We start from the raw sequence: 13355 nt of genomic DNA, 5'->3' as shown, positions 1-13355 counted from the left end.
CTTGAACTTGTACACAAACCAGGTTGTGTCGCAGAACATGAAAGGGAAGCAGTAGTTCAGAAGCCAACAAGACTGGGTAGTAATCTATCCCCGATACAGGACCGGTTAAAGCCCAAGCGACACAAGCCACTGCTCGAGGCGTCAAACTGGGAGGAGCGCCCTAGTGCAAGATCTGTATACAGTGCGTATCACAATTAGCAGCGAAAACTGTATAAAGGGGAAAAAGGAGAGGGGGAGTCAAATAAATAGCTTTACTTGGAAAATGTTCTCGAATCAGACCTGCACCGATGTTATTCAATCTGCACACTGAGCGAGCAGTTATACACGAACGGAATATCTGCACAAAAGATTAAACTTCAAGAAGAAGAAATAAAACTCTGAGTGCGCTGATGATATTGTAATTATTTCAGACAATATAGGACTCTGAAGAGCAATCGAACGAAAGGAATAGTGTCTTGAAAAGAGGTTATAAAATGAGCGTCAACAATGGTAATGGAATGTAGTCAGATTAAATCAGACAATGCTGAGGGAATTCCATTAGGAAATGATACACTAAAAGTAGTAGATAAATTTTTCAATTTGGGCAGCAAAATAACTGATGGTGGCCAAAATAGAGATGAAACAAGGACTGGCTACACCAAGGAAGGTATTTATGAAAAAAGAGGAATTTGTTAACATAGAATTATAATTTAAGAGTTATGAAGTCTTTTCTGTAACTATTTGTCTGGAGTGTAGCCTTGTACAGAAGTGATATGTGGGCATATGCTGGTCAGACAAGAACAGAATAGAAATTTTCGAAATGTGGTGCTATAGAAGAATGCCAAAGATTGGAAGGGTAGATCCGGTAATGAATGAAGAGGTACTGAACCAAATCTGGGAGAAGAGAAATTTAAGGCACAACTTGACTAAAGGAGAGAATTAATTCATGTGACACATTCTGAGGCGTCAAGAAATACTCAATTTGGAATTTGAGGGATGTGTGGGCGGAGGGAAGGAGGGAGGGGGGGGGGGTAATAATGTAGAGGGAACCCAAGAAATGTAGACAGTAAGCAGGTTGGATGAAGATTGCAATATGAGGATGGTCTGAGAAGACTGGTAAATTTCCATGAAAGAATAGAACATTTTTGTTACCCCTTCATGGTTGGTAAGCTTGATTTTTCCAAAGATCTTATAAAGAATTTTAACAATGTACACCCTACAGTCCATTGTTGACGGCCGTCTGAATTGGGAAGTGCCTCGGCTGCGATTGAAAATGGAGGAAAACAGAGTTTTGTTCTGTTATTAAAACGTTTTCATTTGGCGGGCTGAACTGCCGCACAGATCGAAACATAATTGGATGAAGTTCACACGGACTCTGCACCATCATTGAAGAACATTTACTTTTGGATTAATGAATATAAACGTGGTCAGACAAGAAACGAAGACGAAGCGAGCTGCCGGAACCGCGCGACTGCTACGGTCGCAGGTTCGAATCCTGCCTCGGGCATGGATGTATGTGATGTCCTTAGGTTAGTTAGGTTTACCTAGTTCTAAGTTCTAGGGGACTAATGACCTCAGAAGTTGAGTCCCATAGTGCTCAGAGCCATTTGAAGCGAGCTGCGGCCGTCCAATTGGGATCACCACAAAGGAAACCATTGACAAAATCAGTGATATGGTAATACAAGACCGGCGAGTAAAAATTCGTAGAACTTCTAACACTGTAGGCATCTCAAGTGAGCGAGTGCATAATATCACACATGCGGAATTGGCTATAAAGAACCTGTGTGCAAGGTGGATGCCACAGTTGCACAGTCTCCCAAAAGCACACCGAGCAGATCATTCCTACACAATGTCTGGCGATATTTAATCGCAATCCGCAAGACTTTTTGAGCCGATTTGTGACTGTTGATGAAACATAGGTTGATCGTTACACACCAGAGTCAGAACAGTGGACAAAGGCTGGTGAAAGTGTACAGAAGAATGCAAAGTCCATTTTGTCAGCTGATAAAGTGACGGCCACTGTCTTCTTGGGTTTCCCAAGGAGTAATCCTCGTATATTACGTGGAAAAAGGTAGAACCATAACAGGACCCTATTATGCTTCATTGTTGGATCGTTTGAAACTTGCGTTGGCTGAAAAAAGATAAATATTTGTACGCAAAAAGGCGCTCTTCCCACAGGATAATGCACCGTCGTACTCATCGGCGATAACGATGGCGAAGGCGCATGAACTGGGCTGTGAATTGGTTCCCCATTCACCTCATTCACCAGAATTAGCCCCAAGTGCGTTCTTCCCGTTTCCTAACTTGAAACTTTTTCTTGCTCTGAAGGAATTTTCATCCAGTGAGGAAGTGACAGCTGCAGCCACCAAATATTTTGCAGAAACTGACAGAACTTTTTACCGATGGGATGAAAAAGCTGGAGAATTCCTCAAAGGAGGCTGTCGAGAAGTAAGGGGAGTTTTTTACGATACAAACATTTATCTTTTTACCAGACTTTCGTAGCTACAGAGATGAAGAGGTTTGCACAGGATAGACTAGGGTGGAGACCTGCCTCAAACCAGTCTTCGGATTGATTTGAAGACCACACCACCACTTATCCTGGAGACTGCTGTACGTCACATGAATCGCGACAAAGCTACCTTGTTAAAGATTGTATTGAAAATTAATAACTAATACTCTGAAAAAGGAACAGTATATGAATCTAGGTAGCGCACAATACATGCAGTTCTGTACTGCCCACACTATTATAAATAACGCATGAGGAAAAAATCTGAAAATGAACCATAATATTTTAAATTCATAACTGATTGTATTTATAATATCCTAACCTGAAGGTAACTTGCTATAGATCATATAACCCTCTGAAGTCTGAAACTTTTTGCATTCTTATCGTAGCAGCCTTTGGAGATGAAAATGTGAAAAATTTGACTTATCGTTTCTTTTAGTATTCGCTAATACAGGGCATCGTATTCTGAAGCAACTCTCGATGGGGAATTTTGCAGAGGCGCGTATTAAGGATAATTATAATAAGTGGTACCCACTTGCTATGGGTTTATTTACCGATTGTCATTTTTTTATTTGTAATTCAATGTTGATAACATACGAAGATAGCGAGTGGAGCTGTAGACCCTGGAAAATGGAGTGCCAAGTGGAGAAATCGGAAAATTTCCGATATATTCTTCTGTTTTGACTTAGAGGGATGACAGCAGCGAAAGCAGCCAGAAACATTTGCGTCGTGTACGGGGATAATGCTATTGGACAGAGCACGACAAGAAAATGGATTTCTCGTTTTAAGCGTTCTTATATTAGTGACTCAACGTTCAGGACGACCTTCGAGGTTTGATGAAAATCGTGTAAACGCATTAATCACAATGATGCACGTCAGTGTACTCGAGAACTGGCAAATGTGATGAACTGTGATCATTCCATCATCGTACGGCATTTTCTGCAATGAGGAAGGTTCAAAAATCGGGTGTATGGATACCGCATGCTCTAAGCCAAAATCATGTGCTCATCATCAATTGGCTCGTGAACAACACCGACCATTCCTATACCGTATCGTTGCTGGTGACAAGAAAAGGCGTCTTTATGCTAGCATAAGGAAAAGGAAAGAAATGAATGGTCTCGGGCCAAACAAAGCAGCAACGTCCGGTATAAAGACCTGTAACACTCCGTCTTCAGGCCACAAGCGGCCCACCGGGAGAATCCGACCGCCGTGTCATCATCAGTTGAGGTGCCTGTGCGCAAGCACAAAAGATAATGTTATGCATCTGGTGGAACATCAGTGGTGTGGTGCACTACGAATTGCTTCCCCAAGGTGTAACCATGACTGCTGACATCTATTGCCAACAACTGAGACCTCTTGCAGACGCACTCTAAGAACGGCCAGGAATACTGCGTGTAGTGATGGTTCTCCACGATATCGCATGCCCCCTTTCTGCCACACTGACAGAAAACCCTATACAGGAATTGGGTGGGGAAATCACTCCATCACCACCTTATTCAAATTATCTTGCGCTCTCAGATTTTCACTTCTTCTGCTCTCTATCGAAGAACCTTGAAGGAGCTTTCCTTCCCGTATGAAAATGCCCTCCGAACATGGCTCGACGAGTTGTTACCTCAAAACAAAGTGCTTTCGCGGAATCGAAAACGTGCACCAGTGTTGGCAGACTTATAAATAGTGAGTTAGAATATATTATTGATGACTAACGTCTGTTGAGTGTATCTGTTGTGTTTATTAAACTTATGGAAAAACGCTACGAACTTATACACCAACCTAATGTATTTTCAAAATATTAAAGTAAGCAGTGTCGTTAGAGAATCCTCCGATGACCATTCTAAACTGACACGTACAATGATTACCTTCGCATGGGTCTACTAAAATTCTGTTTCGACAACTTGAAAAATTGAATCTGAGGTACGGTGTGCAGAAAAGCGAATTGAAAACATAAACAGTGCCCACAAATGCCGTGTGTCAGGTTCATAAAGTGTTGTCAACATCTGAATGGAGAATATTGTCAAACCGTCAATACTTGATCTCTCACGTTCATTATGCATTGACAATACAAAGAGTATTTGGGGGTCATCAGTACTATTCGTCAATATTTCTAGTACTGATAATACGTCAATACGCGCCATCAGACGGTCAGTATATTGACGTTTTGAGAATACTAACGAACGTGTGAGCGCCCCTTGATAATAATGCTCTTTCGTCTTGTTTTGACCTCATTTTCCGCACAACTACTGTCCTAACAAAATACCTTCTTGGGCTGTGCAATATGCGAGAGACTGTCACGGATATTGTCACTACTGCCCCTGTCCGCAGGCAGGACAATATGTTTCCGAAGTTTTTAGTGTTTTCAATATTATTACGCAACATGTCAATCTCAGTGTCATTGCACATCCGGGAAATTTGTCAGTGATGTTGACGGTCAAGGGGCCGCTTTTCTACGCCTCTTTGTGCGCCTGATCTTGATTTTTCTCTTCGCGGTCATTACTGAAGTGACTAGTTGGGTGCTACATATGTACCTACATCTCTTACTTAACGCTGTTTCTTGAAAGCTTTGTAAACAGGGTTTCGCAGGATAATTGAGATTATTATAAAGTGGTTGACAGTTCAGATTTACGTCACTTCCGCGATACTCTCTCGTGGGTCAGATTCACGTTTATGCAATAAAGAAGGTGCGTTGTACACACGTGTGTGAGTGATTTATTGCAGACCAGTCGTCGCATATTTACTTTGTTAGTTTATATACCTATACAAATAACGACAGTATAAAGCCACCATCTGAGATCTGGTCCTGGCTGGTCTGTGTACTTCCCCTACTCACAAAAGCGTGGTGGTGTTCCTTGCTGGCATTGTCCCGTTGGCGGCTGTTGTCCACGGTCAGGGCTGCCCAAAATAGTCCGCGGTCAGGGATATCCAAAATAGTTTGCGGTCAAAGATGTCCAAAATACTCGTGCGTCCCAGTTCTGTTAGCACCGCAGCTGTCAAAAATAAAGGCCATTGATTATGTCAACAAAATCACTGTAGTTATTCGTAATAGTCTCCCCCTGAATCAAAACACAACTGAAGTCATTTTAAAAGTGTTTTGAAACAGTCACTGTAGTCCTTTTTTGGAATTTCATTAAAACCTGCAGTACATTTTTCTTGGATGTCATTAACTGTGGCATAACGGTGTCCTCTCATTGCCAACTTCAATTTGGGGAACAACCAGAAGTCGGTTGGGGCCAAATTTGGCGAATACGGTGAGTGATCCAGAACTGTGATATATTTGCTGGTCACATACTCGTGCACAGTCTTCACCTTGTGGGCTGGAGTGCCGTCATGTAGAAGATACGAGGAACCAGCCTCTCGGTATCGGGGTCGAATTCGACGAATTCTAGGGCACAGACGCTGGAGGGCGCAAAAAAAGTTGATGGTATCTCTCTGCCTGGCTAGTTTGCGTACTTAGCTGAGAGGCAACGCGTTTGCCTGCCATGCATCGGGCGCGGGTTCGAATTCGGACCAGGTTAGAGATTTTCCCCGCTCATGGACTGGGTGTTGTGTTGTCATCATTTGTCATCGCCACGGAAGCGCAAGTCGCCTAATGTGGCGTCACCTGAAATAAGACATGCAGCCAGCCGCAGAACTTCCCCGGTTGGGGCCTCCCGGCCATTACTGCCACACTGTCATTTCATTTTACTGCTCCACTGCCATTTCCGACGAGTGTCGGACACCTACTTGCATTCACGTTCAGGACACCTGGCGCAGCTTTGACTTACTACACAGCTATTTTTGAAACTTCAAGGGTCGTAACGCAGCAACTCGCCATGAGATAGAACTGCAGTTTGTAATTTCACACAAGCAGTCCTAATGGACCTGAGAGACACTATGTACATTTTCGCTCGCACTCTCACACTTATACATTCGGTGATGTTTCAGCAACACTTTTACTTGTATGATGCATTAAAATGCTGGGTCTTCTTCGGATGTAGTTAGAAGCAGCCTGTGTTGAAACTCTTAGTGAGAAGAAAGGTGACAAGAAGTCTCTTGTCATGAATATAACATTGACAGCGGAAACAAATTTGTCAGTAAAAAAAAAAAGAAAAAAATGTAGAAAAGAGGCGTTAATTTTACTTTTATTTCATGCATTCTCCTTAGAAGGAAAGGATTGGTTTAAGTTTACGACTTACCACCAACTCTGGATGTTAATGATAGTCCAAATGCCCGACAGCCCGAAATGTAAAAAAAGTTGAGTTTGCAGAAAAATACGCCAAAATGAAACATCCGAGACTGCTTGTTGAAGACCAAATACCATTTTCAGACACATTTTCCAGTGAGAGATCTCAAAAATTCAGATCGTATTTTATTATTATTATTATTGTCATCGTCAGTCACTGTTATTATAACAGTAAAAATGGTAAATACGTTCACTATGGTAGATTTCGTATTTTATCACTAGTCAGACGATTCCTGATCTTCTAGAACTGCCCAATGTATCAGTTAATGATTTTTGCAAATGCCAGTGAAGCAGCATTTTGTAACTGGCAGATGGATATTTTATCAATACCAGTGGTTTTCAAATGTCCACTAATACACTGACGAGCCAAAACGTTGACCATAGCCCACCGCAACGTTGGATGCCACCTAGTTGCATTGCAGGCACGTGGCACGGTAAAAAATGTAAGCAGAGCAGACACGGGCGGGGGATCACCCTAGCGAAGACATGGGCTGCAAATGGGGAAATTCATTGAGGTAAGAGACTTTGACGAAGGGCAGATTATTATTATGCAGCGCCTGTGAACGAGTATCTCGAAAATGGTGAAGCTAGTCGAATGTTAACGTGCTACTGTCGTGAACATCTACCAAAAGGAGGACAGAGAAGCAACTATTAGGCACTCAATAGTTGGACGTCCAAAGCTCTTCACAGCACGTGGGGTTCAGAGGCTTGTCTGATCTGCATTGTAGGTGACCCATGACATCTCTGCCGAAAGAGCACAATGCTGGTGCACTCAAGTGTTTCGGGGCACACCGTTCATCGCACATTGTTGAACATGGAGTTCTACAGCAGACCACCTCTGTGTGTTCACATCTTGACCCAACAACATAGTCAGTTACAAATGTGGTGGTCGTAGAATCATTAGGATTCAACTTTTGGTAAGTGGAAACTTGTCAGCTCCTCAGGTGAATTACAGTTTTGCCGCACTACATCATTTGTCACCTCCACAAGTGCCATCATCGAGGTGAATGGTGGCTCGAAATGTGCTGTGCGGCATGGACGCAGACTGATGGGAGCAGTATTGTGCTGTGGGAGACAGTCTCCTGTGCTTGCATGAGCCTGTGGTAGTAACCGAGTACATGTTGACAGCTGCTAACCACCTGCATACCTCCATGTTTGGTGTCTACACTGACGGCAATGTCCTCTTTAAGTAGTATAATTGTCTGTGTCTTGGAGCCAGAACTGAGCTACAGTGATTTGAGGAGCATTATAACGAACTTGTGTTGATGTCTCAGTGTCCATCACAGTGTATGCAAATCAGTGGCCTGTTATTTACGTGAATTACATGACCTGTGTGTAGACATCTAATGCCACATACCTCCACAAAAATAAGATCCATGACATGCAGAACTAGAGATGTATTTCATCCCAAAGATGGATAAACAATCTGTTACGCAGGTGGTCATAATGTTTTGCCTCATCAGTGTATCTTTTGACACTGCTCCTAGTGTGACAAGATCCCAAGGGACGACAACTTTCATTGGTTTGCGCCAGTGCCGCTGTAGTTTGATTTTCAAACCCTCGTATCTGACAAGTTCTTCATGTAGTTTTTTGTGAGTTTTGCTATCTCATGGGATGACAGTCTGTGATGCATATTCCCCCCCCCCCCCCACAATTGAGATGTGTAGTGTATCATGGTCCAGCATTGAGCGGTCTGAAATCCCACAGTAATTTGACATGTTTACTTTTTTTTGACGACTTTTTCTGGTTCTTAATCCCACCAGTTCCTTGCCACCAGCAGACGGTAATTTTGGAATAAGTTTCGGTGGTTCATTTGTACATCATTATCTCAGTTGTTCTTCAGCTAAGCAGAGTCTTACTAACCTATCCATCTGTGACAGAACTATTGTTGCTGTGACTTATAATACTCTTCTGTTTGTAGGAAATTCGTCCTAAACAGTATCACTAAATGGTGTAAGTTAGGGGACCTGACAATTTTTCACATGTCTCCCTATTCTGTTCACCATCATTTAAGAATATTTGCATGGGAACTCCACATACCTGTTGTTCTTTCTGGGATACTCTTGGATGGAACAGACAAAACACTATTTTTGGTCATGTCCTTGCATTTTCAGCAGTATTTAGTTTTCCAGTAAGAAGTATATAATTTTTGTAATCTTCCCATTTAGTCAATTGAGTATCACATTTAGCCCTCACAAGTGGACAGACTTGCGGTAAAAAGTCTTCAAAGTTTTCAACTGATCTTTTGGAAGTCCTTGGTTAATGAAGTAATCACTCTCCTCTCTCAATCCTCCTGCCTAAAAAGAAGAGGAAAAAATTGTGCACATTCCCCCCTCCCCCCCCCCACACACATGTAGTAGTGAGTTGTTTGGTAGTAGAGAAAATTCTGGGAGTTATTCTTCTTATTTTACTGTCACAATCCAAGTATGTAATGTTTCATTTGTTCCTTCTCTAAGGATAATAATACACAGAGACAAACACATTTGATATAATGTACAGTCATTTCAGTCAGTTTATTTATAAACTAATTTTTTCACAGGAATGGCTGAAATTGCAAGTGCTCTGTTGAGCGAAGTGGCGGAGCCACAGGGAACATCCGGCAACAAGGTCACAGTTGTGGGGGTTGGTCAGGTTGGAATGGCCTGTGCCTTCAGTATACTGACTCAGGTAATCCAAACATTAGCAGAAATGACTTGAGACTTCATAATTGAATTCTGCGAAGTTTTGGTGTTTCATTTGGCGTAATTTTGTCTTCATTTTCAGCATGTTGCAAGTGAAATAGCACTGGTTGATGTTGTTGCTGACAAACTGAAAGGTGAAATGATGGATTTGCAGCACGGTCTTACTTTCATGAAGACAGGAAAGATTGTGGCTGGCACAGGTATTTTTTAATATTTTAAAGTGTAGTTTGATAGTTCTGTAGCTTTCAGTTTCTGACATTGTGTGCTGTGTATGGCATAAGGAAATTACTTAAATGAAGTTTACCACTTTAATTGAATCAACTGTGGGTTGTCGATGAAACAGTGTTACTCAACTAACCAAACACTGTTCTTTGCCTCGTTTAACAAATTTTATTATGGTTGCTGCACAACCCAGGTTACAAGCCCATTTTCAAGTACGTTACTGATTCCAAATATGATAAGGCAAAGATAAAGATCTCAATTTCTTAATTTATTGATCCTTGGCTTAATATGAAATTTCTTCAATGACCATTTTTTAAAAAAAATTATGTATGGAATTAGGCAATTCAGCAATTACACTAATACGACTAAACATACCTAGAGATAAAGTTATGCATCACCCTAGAAGTTTCCTTATACACATGGATTGAGCCCAAAGTTTTACTTTTAACTAGAAGTTGTGATGTCCTGTAAAAGAGGTGAATAATTGAATTGGGTTTGCTCATTTAATAATAGGTGTGGGGATATACACATGTTTTTTTAATTTTTAGACTGTCTCTTTGCCAAGTTTTGCCACCTTTTCTTCTAAGTGTGAGACTTCTACATCTATTACATATTTGTGGTTTTTGTTAAGGCAATGTTCTGTAAAGGTTGAATCAAGCTTCTTCAGTCATCAGCTTCTATGACGTTCTTTAAACCTGATGCATGTTGACCTCCATCTGTCCCATGTAGCAAGAATGACACTCCCAGCATATGATCTTATAAACATCACTTTTGTGAGGTCAGTTTGTTTGTCTTTTGCATTGAACAAGAAACTACCTATTGTCTGAGGGACGTAAATGAGCACAGAGAGAATCTTTGCCTTGAAAATATTACTTATGCTTTTTGACATTTTCCCTATGAAAGATAATCTGCACCATTTCTTTATTTGTCTGTGTTTTTCATTGGGGACAGTAGGGACCTGGTTTGCTTTTTCCTCTTATTAATTAGAATTTTGTCAATGACGTTGGGGCCAAATTCATTATTTGTGGCTATTGTTTTTATTGTATAAAGTTGCTGATCAGTCTTCTTGGGACATGGGAATAGAAAGGAGACTGAGGATCATGTGGTGGAATGCTGCATGTTCATATGCTGTTGGATGTTGGGAGGAAACAGGGATGAATGTGTCAGTGAATGAATCTTTTTGACAAATTTTAAATTTATGTTGCTGTACTCTATGTGTAAACTAATGTCCACGAAATTTATGCTGGGTCTCTCTAACTCAATGCTGACCTTTATATTAGTGACTCACTGTTTCATATTTTCCACAAATCTTTGGAGCTGTCTATTGGAATCTTTCCACATACAAAAAATATCATAATCATATCTGTACCATTACACCAAATTTTTTGCCAATGGTTCCCTGTTAAGAAAATCAGTCTCCCACTTGAATGAGATTTTCACTCTGCAGTAGTGTGTGCACTGATATGAAACTTCCTGACAGATTAAAACTGTGTGCCGGACTGGTACTGGCAGAATTGAAGCTGTGAGGGCGGATCGTGAGTCGTGCTTGGGTAGCTCAGTTGGTAGAGCACTTGCCCGCGAAAGGCAAAGGTCCTGAGTTCGAGTCTCGGTCCGGCACACAGTTTTAATCTGTCAGAAGTTACAGTCTCCCACTTGTCCATAAACATTTCAGCTAGAAGGTGGATAAAGGTGACCCCATTGCCAGACCATCCACTTGCTTATAATAGCTCTGTTGAAAACAGAAATAAATTTCATTTAAACAACATTCCACTGTACTAAGAATGCTCAGCTGTTCTTCTGGATTAATGTTGTGTGAATACAATGATTATGACACAATATCTACACAGCTTTCACAGGAATACTTGTTAACCAGCTTTGGACATCAAAAGAGACTAATTTTGCATCTGTTGGGACCTTGACATCTGTTAACTTGGTAATTAAATTGAAACTGTTCTTATTGATTTATTTCCCTTTGAAGTTCAGTTTCTTCTTCAAGAAGGTGTTGATCCTCTGGCAATCTTGTGTACTAGAACTTGTATTGCAGATACAAGGTCCAGTACAGAAGATTGACATGGGAGATCAACACCTTCTTGAAGAACAAATTGAGCTTCAAAGGGAAATAAATCATTAAGAACAGTTCAGGTTTAGCCAACAGGTCAACAGATGTTAAGGTTCCAACAAATGCAAAATTAGTCTCTTTTGATATGCATAGCTTGTTCACAAGTATTCCAGTGAAAGACTGTGTAGATATTGTATCACAATCATTGTATTCACCAACATTATTCCAGAAGAAGAGCTGAGCATTCTTAGTACAGTGGAATGTTGTTTCAATCAAAATTATTTCTGTTTTCAACAGAGCTATTATAAGCAAGCAGATGGTCTGGCAAAGGGCTCACCTCTATCCTCTTCACTAGCAGGAATGTCCATGGACAAGTGGGAGACTGATTTTTGTAATAGAGCCATTGGCAAAACATGTGATATATATTGGTACAGGTATGGTGATGATATTCCTTGTTTGTGGAAAGGTTCCGATAGACAATTCCACATATTTGTGGATAATATGAAACAGTGGCACACTAATATAAAGGTCAGCATGGAGTTAGGGTGACACAGTGCAAATTTCCTGGACATTAGCTTACAGATAGAAGACAGAAACCATAAATTTAAAATTTATCAAAAGATTCATTCACTGGCACATTCATTCCGACTTTGTCCCAACATCCTGCAGTGTATAAGCATGCAGTATTCCACCCCATGTTCCAATGTTTCCTTTCTGTCCCCATGTCCCAGAAAGACTCACTAGGTACATTATACGAAAGAAAAAAAAAAATAGCCATAAATAATGAATTTGACCCGAACACCATTGACAAAATTCCAGGTAAAGAGAGGAAGAAGCAAAGCAAGTCTCTATTGTCCCCAAGAACAACCCAGACAAATGGTGCAGATTACTTCAGATAGGAAAAATGTCAAAAAGAATAAGTAACATTTTCAAGGCACAGTGCTTCTCCATTCTTGTCTATGTCCCTCAGACAATAGGTAGTTTCTTGTTCAATACATAAGATAAACAACCAGCCATTACAACAAATGAGGTTCATAAGATCACATGCCAGGAAGATCAACATAGAAGCTGGAGACTGAGAAAGCCTGATTCAGCCTTTTCAGAACATTGCCTTAACAAAAACAACAAATACATAATAGATGTAGAAGTCTTACATATAGAGGCAAAGGCGGCAAACTGTAGCCAGTTAGAAATTGTAGAAATTAAAAAAATCAGATGTTTGTCTCCACACCTATTATTAAATGCACAAACCCAATTCAATTATTCACCTCTTTTAGATGATATCACAACTCCAGATACAAGTAAAACTTTGGACCTCAATCTCTGAGCCGACAAAAAGTTCAAAGCTGATGCATAACTTTATTATTAGGTATGTTTAATCATGTTAGTGTAATTGCTGAGTTGTGTAATACCATATGTAATTGGTCAAAAAAAATGGTCATTGAGTATTTTTACATTAAGCCAAGGATCAATACATTAAGAAGTTGAGGTGTTTATCTTTACCTTATCATTATCTTTATCTTTGCTTTACCATCTTTGGAATCAATACCATGCTTGAAATTGGGCTTGTAACATGAAATCTAAGTTGTGCAATAACCATAATAAAAAATTGGTTAAACAAGGCAAAACTACGTTTGTTTAGTAAAAAATGATCATCTTAATAAGCATACAATGCCATTCTCTCACTTCTCA

The 13355-nt window shown here is 40.5% G+C and overlaps 1 protein-coding gene across 4 annotated transcripts in view; it reads left to right on the top strand.

Annotated features, from left to right (window-relative positions):
• Positions 1 to 13355, top strand: part of LOC126259218 (L-lactate dehydrogenase) — a 298642-nt gene that overhangs the window by 240366 nt on the left and 44921 nt on the right. For all 4 annotated transcript variants that reach the window (XM_049955820.1, XM_049955823.1, XM_049955821.1 and 1 more), the window contains exons 2-3: positions 9241 to 9368; positions 9465 to 9582. In XM_049955820.1, the coding sequence (XP_049811777.1) occupies positions 9241 to 9368; positions 9465 to 9582 (246 nt within the window). The remainder of the gene's footprint in view (positions 1 to 9240; positions 9369 to 9464; positions 9583 to 13355) is intronic.

This window comes from Schistocerca nitens, chromosome 5 (assembly GCF_023898315.1).
Source record: "Schistocerca nitens isolate TAMUIC-IGC-003100 chromosome 5, iqSchNite1.1, whole genome shotgun sequence".
Lineage (NCBI taxonomy): Eukaryota > Metazoa > Arthropoda > Insecta > Orthoptera > Acrididae > Schistocerca > Schistocerca nitens.
The sequence above is the reverse complement of the archived record's forward strand: the minus strand, read 5'-3'. Positions and strand labels throughout refer to the sequence as shown.